This window comes from Somniosus microcephalus, chromosome 14 (genome assembly GCF_052327205.1).
Source record: "Somniosus microcephalus isolate GS21.2 chromosome 14, FLI_Smic_1.0, whole genome shotgun sequence".
Taxonomy (NCBI): Eukaryota; Metazoa; Chordata; class Chondrichthyes; order Squaliformes; family Somniosidae; genus Somniosus; species Somniosus microcephalus.
In genome coordinates, this window is record NC_141000.1 from 101,339,139 (window position 1) to 101,361,898 (window position 22,760).

At 42.5% G+C, this 22,760-nt stretch overlaps 1 protein-coding gene across 1 annotated transcript; it reads right to left on the minus strand.

The window, feature by feature from the left end:
- Nucleotides 1-2,126: 2,126 nt before the first annotated feature.
- cfap298 (cilia and flagella associated protein 298) lies at nucleotides 2,127-22,387 on the minus strand. Its single transcript, XM_086007059.1, has 8 exons — nucleotides 22,279-22,387; nucleotides 17,217-17,357; nucleotides 15,463-15,630; nucleotides 13,932-13,999; nucleotides 5,764-5,922; nucleotides 5,380-5,511; nucleotides 4,001-4,096; nucleotides 2,127-2,586 (listed from the first exon to the last, which is right to left on the minus strand). Exons 2-8 carry the CDS (start codon nucleotides 17,353-17,355, stop codon nucleotides 2,473-2,475), a joined length of 876 nt encoding a protein of 291 aa, XP_085863185.1. The 5' UTR covers nucleotides 17,356-17,357; nucleotides 22,279-22,387; the 3' UTR covers nucleotides 2,127-2,472.
- Nucleotides 22,388-22,760: the final 373 nt, after the last annotated feature.

A 22,760-nucleotide genomic window follows, 5' to 3' on the forward strand; every position in this document is an offset into this window, starting at 1 on the left:
TATGGTCTCTAGAAGCATGATCGCTCTGCAACTAGTGAATTGCAAAGTGGGAAACTAATTGCTGAATGATTCTCCAGTTGCTTTTAAGGCTTTTGTGGTTTCCTGCCACACTGCCAGACTGGAGCACAAAATTTAAGTTAACGCTTCGGGGCAGTAGTTAGGGACTGCTACACTGTCAGATGTGTCGCCTTTCCAGCCGAGATGTTAAGCGGAGACCTTTTCTGCATGTCCAGGTGGACATACAAGATCCCATGGCACTATTCGAAGAACAGAAGAGGTCTCTTGTCTTAGCCAACATTAAACACACAACTAGCACCACCAAAATAGGTTAACTGGTCTTTCATCTCATTACTGTTTGTGGAACCTCACTAGAAAAATATGTGTGCATTTTTCTGAGTAAATGTTGGACCAATTAACAATTTTTCATTTATATAGCACTGGCTCCATATTTTTTTCCAAACCTTTCAGAGGCAAAATTAGAAAATACTTTAAGACAAGGCCAGATACAAATCTTTTAAGTGAAAGATAAAACAAAGCATTTCTCAGAGAAAATCAGATATCAAGCAGGATGAGTTAGGACAGGTGACTGAAGACATGGTCAAAGAGCTAGATTTGTGAAAGAGGAACGAGAGGTAGTAGGGTGCAGCTGTGTCAGGATGCGTCTTGGATGAGTTGCAATTTATGTAGGGTGGTCAGAAAAGTGTTGGAGTAGTCAAGCCTGGAGGATCAGCGTGAATAAGGGTTTCAGTGGCATTGAGCGCGAGGCAGTAGTGAAGGCAGGCAATATTATGGGGTTGGAAATATTGGATTTGGTGGTGATTAAATCACCAGAGTTTGAAACTCAGAGCCAAAGAGGTCATTCTCAGCCCTCAGCTTGAGTGAGCAACTATACAGCTTGTTGTTCAAACATACTTCTTAGAAGAAAAGCACTGCAAGTAAAATTTTCCAATTAATATAAAAACATTAACTTTGGAATATAATCATTTAAAAAGTCAAAATTGGTGTCTTTTCTCACAAAGTATCTCTGCAGAGAATTTTAAACAGCGGTATTATACATAAAATTAGTTTTCTTCAAAGTTTGTAACAACTGGATATCCTTTCATATGTTGTTTCAAGAGATTGTTTCTGTAACTTATGAATCTTTATAGTGGGATGTAGCTCCCTCTTCTGTCCAAGCTTATAAATGAGACCTCTGCTCATAAAGCTTGTGGTTCTGTTAGTCATGCTGCACAGCACTGTCAACAGTTCCATGTTGCAAAATCAAAACACAATGGCCCGTATTTTGCAGTCAGCGGTGAAGGAACGGCGCTCACCGTTCACTACGCTGACAGCTGGCTACAGTGTTTTCGCAGGGTTTTGAGCATAGACTTGCTGTCATCGAGCATCTTATCCAGTGTGGCGCCCTCTACAAGGGATCTGTGACATGTGAGTAGGGCAAGCAACAGTGAGGCTCTTCAACCAATCGGACTGAAGGATCCTCAGAGACACGCAGAGTCTAAACCAGGAGGCATAAACCAGGAATTATAAATTTGATTTAAATCATGTACGGAAAGCGAAATAAAGATTGGGAAAGAAAGAAGGGATTAAGAGAGAGAGAGAGAGAGATAAGAGACAGAAAAGTAAAAACAATTAAAATAAATCTCCAACACTAATTAAATTCTGAAGAATGAGACTCCACACTTGTAAAATTACATTTTCAGGGCCAGAGAGGTTATTTGGCAGTAATTATGACTGATCATGCCGTTAAAAAATCACTTGCACCTGAATGCACCAGCCCTAACTTTTTCTGCCGTGTTTAGTGGGTAAGTACTGCAACATCACGCCCTTACATTGATTTTAATGCCAAATCTAGCGGCGAGATACTATTATAGCGCAGCCTGTGGAGGAGCAGGGTAACACGGACCGCAACTTCCGGATTTCCACTTTTAATTGTGCACATGCATACTCTGGAAGTTGCTGTCTGATTTACTCCATAATAACTGAGCACTGATAGCTTCACCATTATTCTCAATGCAAAATCCAGGCCAATGGCCTTTCCTGCATATTTAAGATGCCTCATTGCACATTTCTTAAAATCTGAATCTAGCTATGACCCCTGCAGAAAATAAAGCAACATAAACATCATACAAATTGGAAAATAAATATTTATTTAACATGAATACAAGTGTTCCAGAATTCTAAAGAAAATATAAAAATGGGCTACAGAACAGCTATTGCCATACAAGATTCATCTAAATTACCAGTCGCATTCTTCTGGTATAGTCTTCTACAGGTAATCCAAAGCTTTCTATTTGTTTCAGGAGTTCAACAACTGACAAAAGAACAAGGCTTAAATCGTAAAGTAGAGGAATTTTTCATTGGACAATCACTGATTCTTCTCTTAACACCCCAAGTACTTTATACAAGAACACTGTAGCTTCTGCATAACGTTGAAATGCGAGAAGGGAAGTGGGCCACAAGAGTTTATTGTCACTATTTTCTAGGACCCCACCTGATGTCTTTTACACCCTGAAACTGTCTTTTTAAAGCATGCCTGTCTGACCATTCTGAATCAAGATGAGACTCCTCATCATTTTCATCAAGTTTCTGGAAAAAAAGCAAAAAAAAACTTCAAATAATCAAAGCAAAGTAAGGCTAGGATTTCTTTTCAAATTAAGGTTTCTTGTATCAGAGTATAATCATAAGCAAACATTTATTTCTAACCAACAGGAGAAGATTTCTGAAACTTTTGATTGAAAACTCAGGAGGATTTCCTTTTAGTTGGAAAAAGATACATTTTACAATTTTTTAAAAACCATAGCTGCATTTAATTTATTTTAAACAATTATTTTCTTCAAAATAAGCAAATTTTTAATCTGGGATTCTTCGATTAAATTCTTTTAGAATTTTTGGGTTCGTTGCTTGTATTTGTGTAAATTCTTATCCATTGCTGAAAATGTAAATGGAATATTGATGTGTACCGCCAGCTCCCAACACTGAATTTTCTCCCTTTTTGTCCTTTCCTCTTAAGATGAGGATTCATGTCGATACAGCTCATTATGTGCCTCTGGCTCTCTGGTCCCTTACCAGGATGGCTAATCTTCATAAGTAAGCTTAGACAGCAAGTGTTTGCTGACTAGTTACCATAGGAGGATATAACAGCTAAGCCTAAATCTATTGTCAAATCAATATCCACAAGTGCACGTTTTAGCAGGGATTACTAGATAATGATCAGGAACATGAGGCATGACTTTTTTTTCTCCTCCACAACCAGAGACAGTGAAACCACATATAATGCCCTCACTACTGCTATGGCCGACATGAGCTAACTCAGCACAGACCAGGAACTGAAGCCTTGAACTTCCTGATCTCTATGGCTGTGTATCACCCGACATAGTACATTTAGCCAATAAACCAAAGGGAGTGATTAAATGTTTTCAGAGACCCTACTGTTTATGTAATAGTAATGATATCTTAGAGATTTTTAATTAAAATGTGTTCTATTTCCAAGTTCATTACAAATTCTAGCTCTATCCTTGGACACAAAAACTGCCAATACCTGAAAGCCAAAAAAGGTTTGGCTCTGCACACACAATCAGATTTCCTACATTAAAGCACTGAAACTTAAGAAGTCTATCTATTCAATAGACTGAAGAACTAGATCAGGGTCATAAAGCAAACAATATTCTAGGCAGAAGTCTAAGGCCAGTAAAGCATCATTAATCCCACAGGACAATATGAATTACAATCTCTCAAACCATAACATGGTATAACACTAGCACAGCTTGCTAGCTGTTGGGAGGCATTATCCCATCTGAATTCTGAATTTCTTTTTCCAAAAGACTGGTACATCATGTGGTGTTACAGCAATATTTGCAGCTGGGTTCAAAGTATTTGTGTGCTTTGTCATGCAATTTAATGTCCTCTGGATAGTTATTTTATAACCATGTCTGAGTTGAATGTAGATTCTTCCGATTACACAAAGGGTAATATTTCATGTAAAGTAGATAAATCGCTGTACCTTGAGTTCCTCTTGTCGTTTGTAGTAGTGCATCATCATTTGCTTCTGTTCATGCTCATTGATAACTGGCTCTCTAGCTGGAGCACCTTGACCTTGCTGTGAATAAAACAAAGCCACAATTGTATTAACTGCATTCACCTGCTAAAGCTGCATGATTTACTGCTTGTTATTTAAAAAATGTTCACTCATTTTTTGCCCCTTTCCCTTCTGTCCCGAAGATGGTCGCTGCTTACTGGGAAATAGTTCCACAGGCACTGGTTGCCCTCTAGTACTTTGCTCAAGTGGCCATTCTTTGTGTGTGAGCCAAGACAGAGAGAGTTAGCATGCTGTTCAGGAGGGGGAGGAAATCATAGAGGAGACCTTTTCAGTAGTCATGCAAAACTGACAACCATACTTCCACTAGGGGTCACTGGACAGTTATCAGCAGTCAGAACTCAAGCTAATTTTCCCCTTTCTAGGATGCTAAAGCCAACTGTAGTGCCCCAATACTGCCCTCTGCTGAGATCTGCATAGAACAGGTACTGTACCTGCAATCTTCTCTGGCTCCGCTACTCACTGACTTAACCAGCTGAGTTATCAGGGGGAATATTTGTTGATTATTGTTAATCTGCTCCTTATATCCCAATTCTGAATGAACATAGGGGTTGAATTTCCACAGGGGTTCTCCAGGGTTGTCCACCATAGCTTTAGCAGAAGATCTGTGGAAACCCTGGAGAAATGGCATGAAGCCCTAGTTCCCCTAAGATGGTGGTGGTGCGTCTCCTTCTATAGCTATTGTTTTTACATCCGGCTTGTTTGGCCACTTCGGAAGGTGTTATGAGATGTTCCACATAATGTGGAAGTGGAGTCGTGTAGGCAAAACCGCATGGCAGGGTCCCTTCCCCGAAGGACATTAGTGAGCTGGTTGGATTTTTATTTCAATCTAGCGGCTATCATGGTAAACTTTTTCTGGTGCCAGCTCGCAAATTACCAGATTTACTGAACTCAATTTCACAACTTGCCATGATGAGATTTCAGCTCAAGGCTTCTGTTTTGCTAGTCCAGTGCCATAGCATTACTGTACCCTAAATTTAGGGGAGGTGGAGGGAGGAGGAAAACAAAGAGTTCCAGATATCCTTTACCCTTTTGTGAAAAAGTGCTTCCTGATTTTATTCCTAAATCTCTAATATTAAGATTATGCCCCTTGTTTTAGATTCCCCACCAGAGGAAATAGTATATCTGCATCTACTTAGTCAAATCACTATCATTTTAAACACCTTGATTACATCACCCCTCAAACCTCCAAACTCACAGGGAATACACAGCAACCTATCCTCAATTTAATCCTTTAAGTCCTGGCCCAGAATTACATTAAAACATTGGTTCAACCATGTACTTACTTTTTGTATCTTTACAACAATTTTAGTTTTTTCATTCTTGCCTACATAGTCAGAAAGTTTCTTTCCCCTCTGCAACTCTTTTCCTGCCCACCACAGCTGAGCCTCAGCCTCCTCAGTCACCATCTTCCCAGCCTACAAAAATTACAAGAGCAGAAAATTAAAAATGTAATGAAGTCTCCTAATATAACCTGCAACAATGTAAAAGGGTGGAATCCTCCCTTCATCAGTTGCTCACCTCCATTTTACTGAAACTTTAAGAAAAACATTCACATATCTCCAAAGCAAATAGTGCTGTGAGCCAACCAGGAAACAGATATGGATGAGCCTGAATCCGATCAGTTATCTCTTTGCAGTCCATTATTCTGCATGTTGTTCTCTACTTACTTGTAATCCTGACAGGTCTTCTTTCCCTTCAAACTCCTGTCGGATTGGATCATGTGGTGGCAGCCCCATGGGATAAACAATCATAACAGCTCCTCGCAGTTGGTCAAGTGCATCCTTTATCATCTCCTTTGTTACACATACATTGGCCTGAACTTGTTTCTAAAAATACAAGAGGGAACCCTTCATTTACCAATCACATTTCTTAAGTATCTTTCACTGGAAGTTACCATTACAAAAACAATGTATTAAGCCCCTAATTAACAATCATTGTTCCTCATTCAGCACCCTCCATAACCACAAGTTAAGCCAGGCTTATCTCAACTAGGGCAATCAGCCAGATACACTAAAACTGACCATACCACTATCAGTTCAGGAGTGGGAAGAAATTATTAAAGATTCCTGCTCCTGATCACTAATAAAGGGCTGGTGCTGGAAAACAGGTTCCAGCAGGTGCTTGTGGACATAAGGTGAGTTGAGGACAGGATCAGGCTCAACTGTGCCAATGCCATTTCAACAGATTTAATTTATTTGTTGCAGATCATGGAATTTCATCATATTCAAATTAATTTAGTAGAGAGTGAATTGAACAGAACGCCACAAAATACTTCTTAATTGGTGTAAAATTGGGTTCAGAAGTTCTGTTAAAGTGAAGAAACCAATGAAATGTTTAAACAACTAATATTTAAAACACTGGTGATGCATGCACACAAAAATTAACAATGGAATTTATTGGGTCATTCTTTAGAGTCGAGGTGTTCAAACTTGGCAATCTGGCCCAAGATGTCTATGCAAATCAGTTCCATTTGCTCCTTTTATTTCTCACTCACTGATTTGTCTTGTTTGAATTTCAGGGACCGGAGGATTGAAAATTACTGTTCTTATCCCAAATTGGTGGATAAATCCTAAATCATAACATTAAGATCTGAAGATTCCACAGCTTGAAATAGATGCTAATTGGCATGTGTTCCATTTTATGTACCTAATCAGTATATGAAAACAAAAATATTAGATATTCTTGAACAAGTAAATTAATCTTGACAAAGTAATATTTTAAATAGTAATGACAGAGGATATGTGATGGAATAATTCAGATTATTTTTTTGTACTGTTGATATAATATTTGCTTTAATCTGGAATGCACTTAATTTTACAAAATTGAAAAAACTCAAAAGTCCAAAGCTGCAAACTTAAAATACAAAGAATTAAAATAACTGGAAACCGGACCAGCTTCTAAAGGTAAACTCGGAGACTCTTTCATACCAGTGCAAAACTAAGATTACATAAATTAGGACTATAAACACAGAACTAGATGCCATAGTACAAAATAAATCAGCCTCAATACTAGATATTAGAAGAATTCCCCTCTCACAGGAGGAGCTATCTGCAACAGATCCCCAGCAAAAGTAGTTAATATTTTTTTTTTTTTAAAAACGAATACAAAATAGGATATTCCAAACTTTTGCTCAAATACCTTTACAGTCAAGAAAACAATTTGGCAATTTCCCCTCAGAGATTTGTTAGCATTCAACCTCCTTCCTTCTATAGTTCACAACATGTTTCGAGTAAGCACTAGTGTAGTATACGGAACAGACTTTATTGATAACTAGGATGAGGGACCAACTCAACCCGGATCAGAGAGTGGCTTTTCGGCTTCAAGTTCTATCTTTCGAGCCCTCCAAAGAACTATTGAAAATCATGTTCCTTTATACACTATATTTTGTCTACATCAAAGTACGTCTTAGATAAGACCTCATGACGTATCTATTCCTAAATCCTTTAAAGACAGTCTATTCATGTAAACGGTTGTAGTTGTTCAATCCAAAGCTACTTCCCTTAAACAAGACTTCCTGATGCAACCGTTCTTAACCCCTTTGAAGAATAGGCTTTATTAACTCAAACAAAAGCAAAATACTTCGGATGCTGGAAATCTGAAATAAAAACAGAAAATGCTGGAAACACTCAGCAGGACAGGCAGCATCTGTGGAGAGAGAAACAGAGTTAACGTTTCAGGTCGATGACCCTTCATCAGAACTGGAAAAAGTTGGAGATGTAACAGGTTTTTAAGCAAGTGTAGGGGCCGGGAGAGGGGAGGAAAGAACAAAAGGGAAGGTCTGTGATAGGATGGAAGGCAGGAGAGATTAAGAGACTAAAGGGATGATGGTGCGAGGCAAAAGGAGATGGTAATGGGACAATTTAAGAAACAAAAGATGACTCTAGATGAAGTGTAAATGGCAATGGCAGGATGATCAACAGCTGGCATGAGAGAGAGAGAAAAAAATGATAGGGGCAGAGGTTATGGTCTGAAATTGTTGAACGCGATGTTGAGTCTAGAAGGCTCGCACCATCATCCCGTTTGTCTCTTAATCTCTCCTGCCTTCCATCCTACCACAGACCTTTCCTCCCCTCCCACCTCTCCCGGCCCCTACACTTGCTTAAAAACCTGTTACATCTCCAACTTTTTCCAGTTCTGACGAAAGGTCATCGACCTGAAATGTTAACTCTATTTCTCTCTCTGCAGGCTTTATTAACTGTTATCCTTCTATACAAATCGTCTACCTATGTTTATTACCCAAGCCCCTAAAGTTAGGCCTTAATCACTCATGGCTGACGTCATTACTGTCATGTATTTCTTTGCACAAGCACTTTACATATCAGAAGACAAGCTATGCATTCCTTTCACGATACTTCAAAGCCATCCTATTTATATTGGAAAGTCTATTACTCCATGATATGAACAAATTTGACTATTAACCTTTAACTCCCCAAGCTGTCCAACATACAACTCTCCAGGATATCCAACAGGAATAAATAACCAAGACAGACTCTTAAGATATGGAAAATTGGACTTTTCTCATTCCATGCTTTATTGTCATTAATGCATCAACATATCTTAACTATTAATGTAGGGATGATAGATCAGTTTAGTGATGAAAACAATTGGAAGCAAAAAGCTATGCAAATATGTTCTTTGATCTCCCAATTTCTAATGTTAGAGTTGCCGTATTTTAGATGATATGTTAAACCGAGGTCCTATCTGCCTTCCCAAGTGGATGTAAAAGATCCCAAGTGTTGAATCCGTGTGTTAATGGAGACACGGAATGCAGGAGTTGATTTAACAAGTGTTTACTGAACAAAGTCTGGAGGTGAACTAACTATACAAGACGCTATACAGGCTTATATACCTGAGTGATCACTACCGGTACTACAGTACACAGGGGCTTCAAAAAAATAGTTCCTCTTAAAAAGGTACATACACTACAATTCCTCCCCTTTTAGATAAATAGTACATAACATTTTAAGTAATCATTAAATAACATTTTTACAAGAACAATAATCTACACATTTGCTAAAGTTAATCAATTACAAATTCAGTCTCTCTAGAGGCTTCCTGACTCGGTCCGGATAACGCCTCGGTGGTGTAGTAGGTTCTTTTGGCAAGGTCGATTCGGCTTGAATGCCAGTGTCGGGTTCATCTGGTTCCAGTATCACCGGATCGGAGGTAGATACTATGGGTATCTCTGCTTCATCACTAGGCGTATAGAGTTGTGGTGTAGGTTGTCCCTTTTCGGATGACTCTATGATCTGGTCAGCATGGCGCCTTATTATGCTTTCTCCAATGTCCACGGTATACATCAGCGGTCCTAGTCGTGTGCAAATAGTTCCAGGCTGCCATTTCTCGGTACGGTAGTCCCGGGCCAAAACTTGTTGACCTATCTGGAAGGTTCTAGTTGGCCTTTCATTCATGCTTTGAAATTGCCGGTTCTCTATGTCCCTTCTGATGTTTGGCTTGATCAAATCCAGCCGGCATCTTAGTCTTCTATTGAAAAACATCATGGCGGGGGTTTGGTTTGTAACCACGTGTTGCATTCCTGTATGCAAACAAGAAGTTATCTACCTTATGTTGTAGATTTATGTCTTCATTACCCATGGCCTTTATGAAGGTCTGGACAAACCTTTCAGCTAATCCATTGGTGGCGGGATGGTATGGGGCAGACGTGTAGTGCTTAACCCCATTGTTTTTTTTAAAGAACTTCCTGAATTCTTCGGATACAAATTGCGGTCCATTATCAGAACAGATCTGTTCAGGCAGCCCATTCCTGGCGAATATGGTCCTTAATACTGTGATGGTTTTTCCCGTGGTGGTGGAGGACATCTTTATTACCTCCGGCCACTTGGAGTGTGCATCCACCGCGATTAAGAACATTGAGTCCATAAATGGACCAGCAAAGTCGATATGTACCCTTTGCCATGGAGATGGATGTAGAGGGGCTTGTGGTGGGGCGTTTTGGACCTTTTGGCATCCTAGACAGCTCTTGGTCATTTCTTCGATGTCTCCATCGATACCTGGCCACCACACAAACGCTCTGGCTAAGTTCTTCATTTTCACTCCACCCAGATGCCCCTCGTGAAGCTCCTTTAGCACTTTATCCTGGAGTTTGGGTGGAACCACCACTCTGGATCCACACATCAAGGTTCCTCGGCACACTGACAGCTGTTCTCTTCTTTGCGAGAATGCTGGCAACAGTGGTTCGCCATGTGCTGGCCATCCCTTCACCGTTAAATCGTAGCAAGTCGGGTCATTTCTCGTTTCCTTTTCAATGGTAGAATTTGTCACTGGTAGACATTCCACTATGGTCGAGTGGAACATCTCCACTGGGTCCACTGTAGGCGCCTCTTCTACCGTTGGCAACGGTAGGCGCGATAACCCGTCAGCATTCCCATGCTGTTTTGTTCCTTTGTATTCTATGTCATATTGGTGTGCCCCTAGGAAAAGGGACCACCTCTGTAGCCTTTGCGCTGTCATAATGGGAACGCCCTTTTTAGGGTTGAATATGGAGACGAGGGGTTGATGGTCAGTCAACAAGGTAAATTTTTGTCCGTGTAGGCAATGGTTGAATTTCTTCACCCCCAACACCAGGCTGAGTGCCTCCCTGTCGATCTGGGCATAGTTACGCTCAGCTGAGTTCAATGAGCGTGACGCAAAAGCTATCGGCCACTCCGAGCCATCAGGGAATCTATGCGATAATACCGCTCCCACGCCGTAAGGGGATGCATCGCACGCCAGTCTGATTGGCAGTGATGGGTTGTAAATGAGCCAACACTTCCTTGGATGTGATCAAGCCTTTGCATTTATGGAAGGCACGTTTACAGTCTTCGCTCCATTTCCAAATTACTCCCGTTTGTAGCAGTGCGTTAAGAGGGTGCAGAACCGTTGACAAGTTCGGTAAAAATTTATGATAGTAATTTATTAATCCCAGGAACAACCTTAATTGTGAGACATTTTCAGGCGCTGGGGCTTTTACGACCGCTTCAATTTTTTCAGGTGACTTATGCAACCCTTCTTCGTTAATGACATGGCCACAATATATTTGTTTCTGGAAAAATTCGCACTTGGGGCGATTTGCTCGTAGGCCCCGTTCTCTCAGCCTCGTGAGCACCTTCTCCAAATTGGCAAGGTGCTCGTTGTCGTTTTCTCCTGTTACAAGGATGTCGTCTAGGTAGCATTGAGTCCCCGGAATCCCTTGCAGGACTTGCTCCATAGCTCTTTGCCAGATAGCTGGAGCTGATGCTACTCCGAAAACCAGTCGATTGTACTGGTACAGGCCTTTGTGTGTGTTTATCGTGAGATACTTTTTAAGAGGCCTCCTCAACCTCCATCTGTAGATATGCCTGTGCCAAGTCAATTTTGGTGAAACGTCTCCCTCCGGATAGTGAGGCGAAAATATCTTCTATCCTAAGAGGATACTGTACTGTGAAGAACCAGGTTTACAGTCACCTTGAAGTCCCCACAGATGCAAATTTTTCTCTGTTCTTCAGATTTATCATTATTCAACGTTTTCTTCATGACCGGGATGATGGGTGTTGCCCACTCGCTCCAATCTACCTTGGATAACACGCCTGCTTTTTCCAAATTCTCCAGCTCTGCCTCGACTGCTGGACGAATTGCGTATGGCACCGGCCTTGCCTTAAAAAACTTGGGAATTGCCGCATCTTCCACTTTTATTGAGGCGGTGGCGCCTTTCAGGGTTCCTAGTTCCTGTTGAAACACTTCTTTGGCGTTAGCCAAGATTTCTTTTAGTCGTCCAGGTATGACGTCATCATCATTTTTTTTCTTACTGGTCACCGTCAGTGCCTGAATGGAGTGCCAGTCTAAACGTATCTTTCTGATCGATTCACGTCCCAACAACGGTGGACCACCATCTTGCAGAACGTATAAATACTTTTGTATTTCCTTGCCGTTGTATACAACAGGCACCCTTATTTTCCCTCTGGGGTATACTTTCTGCCCCGTATATGTCTTCAAGATAATGGACGTGTCTTTCAAAGGTATATGCGGAAATAGCCGCTCGTAATCCCGTCGATTTATGACGGTCAGAGCTGATCCTGTATCTAGCTCCATTTTAACTGGGGACCCCGCTATCGTGAGGGTAACCCAAATGGTCTGGTAATCTTCTTTGGCAATTACATTATGTAATTTGAGACAGCTTAGTCTCTTGTTTCCGGAGTTGCTATCGCTCTTCTGGTCTTCGGAGCTACTGTCCGTCATTATTTGTACCTTTCTGTACTTTTCCTTATTGACCTTTTTACTGTCAGCGAATTTTTTTCCAGATCTGCATACACGTGCAATGTGTCCCATCGTTCCGCATTGCCTGCATGCTTTGTCCTTGAACCAGCAGTCCCTCTGGTCATGGGTGGATCTGCCGCAGCGATAACATCTCTCGAAACCCCGTGTCATTTCATGGGTGCCGAAGTCCTGTGGCTTTTGCTGTATTTCTGCAGCTCCTCTTGCTGCTGCTTTGTATGATACAGCCACACTGAAAGCCTTGTCCAGTGTCAAATCTTTCTCAGAAAGTAGTCTTTTCTGTGTTCCTTCGCTTAGGAGACCGCAGACGAATTTGTCTCGTAGAGAATCTGCCAGTCCTGCCCCGAATTGGCAGTGCTTTGACAGCTTTCGTAATTCGGTGAGGTAATCAGCTTTACTTTCATTCTTGTGCTGATTCCTCCTGAAGAATTTGAATCGTTCTGCTGTAGGGTATCAACAATCTCCTTAAAATTCTTGTCCATCGGTTTGGCTGGAGTGATCAAGTTTCGTAAGAGCCCGTATGTCCTTGCGCCCATCAGATTTAGAAGTACCAATGCCTTTTTATCATCCGCTACTTCATTCGCCTTGCAATATACCTCCACTCTTTCCACATGTGGTCCAATCCTCTATATCACTATCGAAAGCAGTAATATTGCCAGTCTTAGGCATCCTGAAAATCAAAAATGGCGCTTCCCGCGCTTTTCCTTCTTCCCTGCCGAGTCAAGATGGCGCCTCCCGCGCTTTCCCGCCGCTGCCAACGCTGTTCTCTGCGGTATTTCTATTTTTAAATTTTATTTACACATATATTTTAAACAGTTTCTCCGTCACTTGGAGAATTGTTCCCGTCGGACTCTCTGGGACTTCCCCCTCCCTCTGCTCAGTCCGAACGCCGACCTGCTTTGCAGCGCCGGCCGTCTCCTGAGTGCTCCACCCTCTGTCTCTGTTTGCTTCTGCTTTCCGACTCGCTGCCCGGCCCCGCTGCAGAGCCACCCGATCGAGCCACAGCCCGCCGCCCAGGAAGGATCAGTGCACTACCTGCCACCAGCCCGTTTAGCTGGTGAAACCACAGTTTCTTTTTCTTTGACCTTCGTCTGAGGAATCGATCTCCTTGAGGTGCTGCTGAATTGCAGGTAAGTTCGTTTCTAACTCGTCGCCACTGTTGAATCCGTGTGTTAATGGAGACACAGAATGCAGGAGTTGATTTAACAAGTGTTTACTGAGCAAAGTCTGGAGGTGAACTAACTATACAAGACGCTATACAGGCTTATATACCCGAGTGGTCACTACCGGTACTACAGTACACAGGGGCTTCAAAAAAACATAGTTCCTCTTAAAGGTACATACACTACACCAAGGGACCATTTGCAGAGGACAGGGGATTTCTCCTGGTGCCTTGGCCAATAATTATCACTAAAACAGATTATCTGGTCATTTATTTCGGTGCTGTTTTAAGACGTTGCTCTACCCAAATTAGCTGCCGTGTTTCCCTACATTAGAAAGTGACTACGCTTCATTGGTTATAAAGTGCTTTGGGACGTCCTGAGGTCGTGAAAGGCACTATATAAATGCTTTCTTGAAACAGTACCTTTGATATCAGCGCTTTAGCTTCTTCTATAGTCTTTCTTAAAACTTCTTTCATTGATTGATTAGGAGCTGGAATATAGAAGAGAAAGCTCATTAGGTACATTTTCAGACTAATTACGCAAGTACAGAAAATTCTTTGGTATCCGGCACTGACGGGACCGGCGCGTTGCTGGTTGATCAAAAATTCCGGATGACGGAGAGGGTTATTTACCGAGGCTATTTTTAACAAAGAAAAATTTAAAAAATCAAGAAATGTGCAGTATACAGTAATTGGGTACTCACCTACAGAATGTTGCGTTAAATGGATGGTGGAAGATGCTTGATTAAGTACAGTATTGCCAGTTGAGGGTAATGCAATGCAATGACTACCAGCAGCATGGGAGACACACAGTACCCCTGTAAAACGGCGGATCAGAAGAGACTACCGGTAGTGCGGGAGAGTCAGACTCCTGTCACAGGGGTATTGAGGTGTTCAGACTTCCGACAGCGCCAAGAAGCCGAGTAGTGGCAGTTTGGAGAACTACCCCCACTGACTAACTCGGCCACTGCGGGAGACTCGGACCCGGCAACATTGCCGGTTATTGAGATGTTGTTCTCGGAGTGAGAATTTTGCCGGTTAATAGAGAATTCCGGATATTTAGGTGCCATTTAAACAAGAGTTTCCTGTAATGTTTTACATCAAATTCCTTTATAGGTAAAACATATTCACAATTAATAATCCTTGATCCTTACGACAGTACAGGTAGACTACCCTTTATCCGAACTTCCGAAAACCGAAGCCCTCTAAAAACCGAAGGTTTTTTCGGTCAGCGTAAGTCGTGCGCACGACATGACCAGAGTGGCGCACGACCCCCCGCGGACCCCCGCCGACCCCGACCCCCGCCGACTTACGCTGAGCAGAGGGTCAGCGTAAGTCGTGCGCACGACCCCCCACCGACCCCCCCGCGGAACCACCTGACTCTCTTCCAAAGGCTCGAAAGCAACGAGAGCACTGAGCCCGCGGCGGTGCCGGCCCCTGTTCCGACCGAGCACGACGACCTGTTGGTGGAAATGCGGAACTTCATTGCATTCCAGGCTAGCAGCGACGGACAAGCCACGACTGCGGACCCCCGCCGACGCCGACCCCCCCCCCCCCGCGGACCCCCGCCGACCCCGACCCCCGCCGACCCACCTTCCGAAATCCGAAATTTTCCGAAAACCGAAACACGGCTGGTCCCGAGGTTTTCGGATAAAGGATAGTCTACCTGTACTTCTATTCCACTGCCTTAAATGTGTTTACCAGGATACTAATGGTAGCTTAACAAAGTTGCTATGCTGAAATAGAATTCTCTATTTCTAGTTCATTCCGGGAATAGAAATTGTAAAGTTTACTTAAACCAAGAATACTTCGTAACATTTCTTATTTGCTGTTACTCCACCTTTCCCAATGGTACTGCAAATTGGAAAGGATTCTTCTCAACCTCAGCTTGAAATATGCAATAACAAAAGCTCCTGCAAGTTGTTTTCAGTGTTAACGACCCTTGCTGTCTTACCACGTCCATTTCTCCGTCCTATTTCGTCCCTTTTGAATTCAAATCCTCCACTTGGTATACATTTCTCTGCCCACTCGTCCTTCAGTTTGAGTTCCTCTATCTGCTCATCTGTCAGTCCTTGCATATTAATAGGAAGGAAGGTACCATGCTCTACCAATTCACCCATTTCTATAAAATAAAACATTATTTAGAATTTTAAAGAAACACAACACTGGTTTCCAAGTATCATTTACTTGTACACAAACCAAAAGGACTTTTTTCCCTTCAAGAACAGACCATGTATTGATTGCAGTTTCAGCCTTTTCTTAATGGTAACACTCTCACTACTAGGTCAGAAGGATTTGAGTTCAAGGCCCACTCCAGAGACTTCAGCACATAATCTAAGCTGGAAACTCAGTGCAATATTGAGTGTGTGCTGGGCTGTCAGAGGTGCCATCATTCAGATGAGACATTAAACAGAGATCCCATCTGTCCTCTCAGGTGGATGTGACATTCAAAGAGTAGGATAATTCTCCTTATGTCCTGGCCAACATGTATCCCTCCACCAACACCTCCGTTCACTCCGCAAACATGACCCCGAGCTTCCGGTCGCCCGTCATTTTAATTCTCCGCCCTACTCAGACTCTGACCTCTGAATAGTGCCCTTGGCCTCCTACACTGTTCCAATGAAGCTCAACATAAACTTGAAGAATAGCAGCTCATCTTTCGATTAGGCACTTTACAGTCTTCCAGACTCAACATTGAGTTCAACAATTTGAGATCATAACCTCTGCCCCCATTTTTTCTGATGGCAGCTGTTGGTGATGATTCTGATATTCCCATTTACACCTCCTCTAGACCCATCTTTTGTTTCTTTACTTGTCCCATTACCATCGCCTTTTGCTTTGTACCATCATCCCTTTTGTCATTTAATTTCTCCTATCACAGACCTTCCCTTTTGTTCCCCCCCAACACTGCCTCTGTACTTGCTTAAAATCTGTTACATCTCTAACCCTTTTCAGTTCTGATGAAAGGTCATCGACCTGAAACGTTAACTCTGTTTCTCTCGCCACAGATGCTGCCTGACCTGAGTGTTTCCACCATTTTCTGTTTTTTTATCTCAAGTTATAAAGTCAGGTTTACTTGTGTGATCAATTTCACCCTGCACTATTTCTTGACTGATTTATAACTCAATTGTGGGCCCCATCTGATGCCAAGTGTAGAACTGAGCCATGTAGACCAGTAAAAGTCCCATTTTTAATTGCCTGTCCATGCTGAGTTAGATGCTTTCAGAAAGGATGGCAGTAGGGGTTCTACAATTGCACTCTTCAAGGCTAGGAAGGAGGAAAAAAATAATACCCAGGCTTTCCACTTTGATTGTATTCCAATGATTCTTGCTGGAAACTGTACGTGTGTGAACGTTAAATAAGGCGAGGATCATGTTTAGCTACAATGGCCCCATGGTAAAACAGCCTAACCGTACTCATGGTATACATTTAACGGCTACTTAAGGCAAAATACTGAACAGTGGCTGGTGCATGTGGAATTGTACTCAAGCCATGACAGTCCTTCAGGAAAGAACAGAGAGAAAATAAATATAACTCAATTGTTCAGAACAACACGGTCATAAACAGATTTATAATAATGCTCAAACTGATTATTCTGAGTACTGATAGTACTGTACCCACATAATGGTGATGCCTGCTGCACTGTCAAGATTATTCTTGCCAATTTACCAATAAATTTGACATTTGTAAAAACTTATCAATACTAACCTGTACAAATCCTGTCGACCTTGAGGTGTCCATTATAAATGACTGCTACCAGCTTGGTTAGGTCCTCCACTGTAACGTGCACTGTAGTGTCAAGCAAAAACTGGCTGTCGCTACCTCGTTTGATGTGCAACTGAACCATAGCTACAATAAAACAATTAAATAATGTTCAGTATTACATCTTCATATATGGCAGAGATGTGATAATAAATGCCTGCTGAATCACAAACTAAATAAGCATTTTATACCATTGCTTGGTCTTGAGTATCATGGTATGCAATGGTATGGACTTGCAGCCCAACTATAAAAGAACTCTCATAACTCCCTTATGTCCATATAGTAGCAAAAAAGGGAATGCTAAGTACACACTTAAGACACTTGGACACTGATGATATGCCATCAGCAGGAGGTATGCAGAACTCCAGACATCATTAGCGCACAGTAATAAAGAAACATGCCGATGCACACTTTCAATAGCATCAGGATGCAGATTTTCCTAGGAAGTAGCCAGAGATATGTAAAATGCAGATGTCTTCCTACTGACCCTCCAATAGTAACCAATGACACACAGGTACAGTAAAAAGGTAGCAGCAGTACCAAGAGGTCACAAACTTGAGCAACATTAACTTACAGCCCTAGTCTGTGCAAAGTGTCTTGTCATTCACTTTATTTTGTATATTATCAGTGTGCAGAGGGATAGAGGATGTAACACCACCAGCAAATTATCTACCTATTATATATTAAGTTCAGTACACGGACACATGATAAGTAATGTAGCCCACAGCTCTCCACAGTCCCTATTTCACAAAGAAAAAGAAATATGCTGCCTAAGTCACCCTTCTCTTTCATATGCCAAAAAAGAAATCCACAGAGCATCCACTAAAACACCAAAATCGTCATGGAACAGCCACTAAAACAAAACCAAAAACCCATTGGGTATCTACAAAATAAACACATGGTATCTACAAAAAAAAGCAAGACCCATTATGTGCCCACAGAAAGCTCTCAGAATCCCTCTGTCAGGTCACTTTCATATTAGTAATAATGCCAGTTTCTATGATGCAGTATCTACCCCATTTCAATTGAGAAGCAGACTTGGGCGTAACTGGAAACTGTGCATGCATAGCTTCTCTGAGGTACAGATAGACCTTCCCTCACAAGCCAGTAATGCTGGTTCCCAAAGTGGGGAACACAACCTACATGTCACTAACAAGTGAAAACAGCAGTATAGAATATGTTGCTGCCTCTGATGGCTCTTGCCGAAGAAGCAGAGAGCTAGTTGAGAGCTCCATTCATATTAACCACTGGCAAAAACCCTTCCCTATTTCCAAAATGTATCACTTCACATTTTTCTATTTACTGAATTGCATATTGCTATCCTATGTCCTCCTGCAGCTCTCACAATCCTCAGCACAATTTGTCGTAGCCCCCTTCCCCCATTAGAAGTCAGCAAATTTCAATATTCCTCAATTCCAGATACTCCAACACAGACCCCTGTCTTTCCAGTCTGTTAAACTACCTTTTACCCCTAAACCTTTGCTTTCTGCCCTCCAACCCATGTGGCCACACTTCCTTTCATTCTGTAAGGCACTATCTTTTCCATAAGTCCCATATGTGGCAGCTTATCAAATGCTTTTCTTTAAAAAAAAATAGAAGATCCATATAAACCACATCCATTGCATTTCCTTTATCCATCCTCTTATTTCTCTAAGGATGGTCAAAGATGGACTGCTTTTTAGTAATCATAGTATTACATAGAAACATAGAAGATAGGAGCAGGAGTAGGCCATTCGGCCCCCTCGAGCCTGCTCCGCCATTCAGTGCGATCATGGCTGATCATCCAAATTCAGTACCCGGTCCCTGCTTTCTCCCCATACCCCTTGATCCCTTTAGCCTTGAGAAATATATCCAACTCCTTCTTGAATATATTTAATGAATTGGCCTCTACTGCCTTCTGTGGTAGAGAATTCCACAGGTTCACCACTCTCTGGGTGAAGAAATTCCTCCTCATTTCAGTCCTAAATGGCCTACCCCTTATCCTTAGACTGTGACCCCTGGTTCTGGACTCCCCGACCATCGGGAACATCCTTCCAGCATCTAGTCTGTCTAGTCCTGTTAGAATTTTATAAGTTTCGATGAGATCCCCTCATTCTTCTAAACTCCAGCGAGTACAAGCCCAATCGAGCCAATCTCTCCTCATTCGTCATTCCTGCCATCCCAGGTATCAGCCTGGTGAATCTTCGCTGAACTCCTTCCATGGCAAGAACATCCTTCCTCAGATAAGGCGACCAAAACTGCACACAATACTCAAGATGTGGTCTCACCAAGGCCTTGTACAACTGCAGCAAGACACCCTTGTTCCTGTACTCAAACCCTCTCGCTACGAAGGCCAACATACCATTTGCCTTCTTAACCGCCTGCTGCACCTGCATGCTTAACTTCAGCGACTGGTGCACAAGGACACCCAGGTCTCGTTGCACTTCCCCTTCTCCCAATCTATTGCCATTCAGATAATAATCTGCCTTCCTGTTTTTGCTACCAAAGTGGATAACCTCACATTTATCCACGTTATATTGCATCTGCCATGCTTCTGCCCAATCACCCAACCTGTCCAAACCATCCTGGAGTTTCTCGGCATCCTCCTCACAGCACACACGCCCACCCAGCTTTGTGTCGTCTGCAAATTTGGAGATATTACATCTAGTTCCCTTGTCTAGATCATTAATATATATTGTGAATAGCTGGGGTCCAAGGACCGATCCCTGCGGTACCCCACTAGTCACTGCCTGCCACTCGGAAAAAGACCCGTTTATTCCAACTCTTTGCTTTCTGTCTGCCAACCAGTTCTCTATCCAAGTCAGTACCTTGCCCCCAATCCCATGTGCCTTAACTTTACACGCTAATCTCTTATGCGGGACCTTATCGAAAGCCTTCTGAAAGTCCAAATACACCACATCCACTGGTTCTCCCTTATCTATTTTACCAGTTACAGCCTCAAAAAATTCCAGTAGATTAGTCAAGCACGATTTACCCTTTGTAAATCCATGTTGACTTTGTCTGATCCTGTCACTGTTTTCCAAGTGCTCTGCTACTACATCTTTTATACTGGATTCTAGCATTTTCCCCAGTACCGATGTCAGGCTTACCGGTCTGTAATTCCCCGTTTTCTCTCTACCACCTTTTTTGAATAGTGGGGTAACATTAGCTACCCTCCAATCCATGGGTACTGTTCCAGATTCCATCGAATGTTGGAAGATGATCAGCATTGCATCTACTATTTCTAGGGCCACTTCCTTAAGTACCCTAGTATGTAGATTATCAGGCCCTGGGGATTTATCGGCCTTCAAACCCATCAATTTGCTTAACACCATTTCCCTACAAATACTGATTTCTTTCAGTTCCTCCCTTTCATCAGACCCTATGTTCCCCAACATCTCTGGGAGGTTATTTGTGTCCTCCTTTGTGAAGACAGAACCAAAATACATATTTAATAATTGGTCTGCCATTTCTTTGTTCCCCATTATAAATTCCCCTGATTTGGACTGCAAGGGACCTACGCTTGACTTCACCAATCTTTTTCTCTTCACATAGCTATAAAAGCTTTTACAGTCAGTTTTTATGTTCCCTGAAAGCTTACTCTCATATTCTATTTTCCCCTTCTTAATTAATACCTTTGTCCTCCTTTGTTGAATCCTAAACTGCTCCCAATCCTCAGGTTTACTGCTTTTTCTGGCCAATTTATATGTCCTCTCCTTGGATCTTATGCTTTCCCTAATTTCCCTTGTTAGTCACGGTTGAGTCACCTTTTTTGTTTTATTTTTATGCCAAACTGGGATGAACAAATTCTCTCATAGAATGTACAGCACAGAAAAGGCCATTCAGCCCAATAGGTCCATGCCGGCGTTTATGCTGCACACAAACTGCTTCCCACCCCTCTTCATAACCTTCCAAATCCGTGTTTACTGATCCCCATTAGTTCATCTTTCTCCAAGTGCTTGGTACATTCATCCTATCTGTCTTCATCCTAAGTATCAGCTGTGCCTTAGTTGGTAGCATCCTTGCCTCCAAGTCAGAAGGTTGTGGGTTCAAGTCCGACTCCAGAAACCGGAGAACAAAAATCTAGGTTGACACCCCAGTGCAGTACTGAGACTCCGCTGCACTGTCGGAGGTGCCGTCTTTCGGATGAGACATTAAACCGAGTCTGCGCTCTCAAGTGGACGGAAAAGATCCCGGAGCACTATTTCGAAGAAGAGCAGGGGAGTTATCCCTAGTGCCCTGGCCAATCTTTATCCCTCAATCAACATCACTAATGATTATCTGGTCATCATTATCACATTGCTGTTTGCGGGAGCTTGCTGTGCGCAAATTGGCTGCCGTGTTTCCTGCATTACAACAGTGACTACACTTCAAAAAAAGTACTTCATTGGCTGTAAAGCGCTTTGGGGCGTCCTGAGGTCCTGAAAGGCGCTGTATGTAAATGCAAGTCTTTCTTTATCTATCCAAAACTGCATGGAGAGAAACTCTAAAACTAAGCTAGTGAAACAGTGTTGCTGACACTTGGGATGAAGACAGATAGGATGAATGTACTTGGAGAAACATGAACTAATGGGGAATCAGTAAACACGGATTTGGAAGGTTATGAAGAGGGGTGGGAAGCAGTTTGTGTGCAGCATAATCGCTGGCATGGACCTATTGGGCTGAATGACCTGTTTCTGTGCTGTACATTCTATGTAATACGATGATTACTAAAAAAAACAGTCCATCTTTGACCATCCTTAGAGAATTCATTGAAGAAATAAGAGGATGGATAAAGGAACATTCTCAATTCTGGCTGTTGGGAAGGATCGTTAACAGGAGTCAGAGGGGCAGAAAGAAACCCTCAGTCCAGGAGTGCGACCGTCCTCAGCAGCAGCAATCTGCTGGTAAAACAAGAAGTTGCCATGGTGACCACAGCACTCCTCGCAACTTTACCACTCAACAACAACAAAAAAACACGCATGCCGCCGCTAACTGGCAAGAAATAAAAAATAACAAGTAATTCCGTGCAATGCGACACACGCCTCACCGAACAGACTCGACAGTCGGCGGTTTGAAGATTCTCCGAGGCACCGACCGCTGCGGCCTTCCAGACGCTGCGCACGCGCCAACCCGGAAGAACATGCCAGAAGCTTGGCGCGCATGCGCACGAGCCGCGTTCTCCCCGCTGCGAAGGGAGGGGGCGGGGCTTTTTCTGTTTTGTCCAAGACCGAGGGTCGCCTTGTGGCGCTATGGCCAGATAAGTTTTTTTTTAAACTGTTTCAGTTAAGCTTGTTTTTTTAGTGTGGAATATCTTTAGAAACTAAGACGCTGCCGGGGCTCGGTGGGACAGCGGGTTACTTTTCCAACTTGGTCCTCTGGCTGCATCACCGCTCACCGCAAGATAATTGCAGTTGGGGGAAGGCTATTGGTTCATCTTTTCCAGAAAACAAATCCTTACAGTTCCCCATTGAAACAACCAATTGTTCAATGTTGCTAAGTTTTTGCCTGCTCTGTACAATCTGGCTGTGA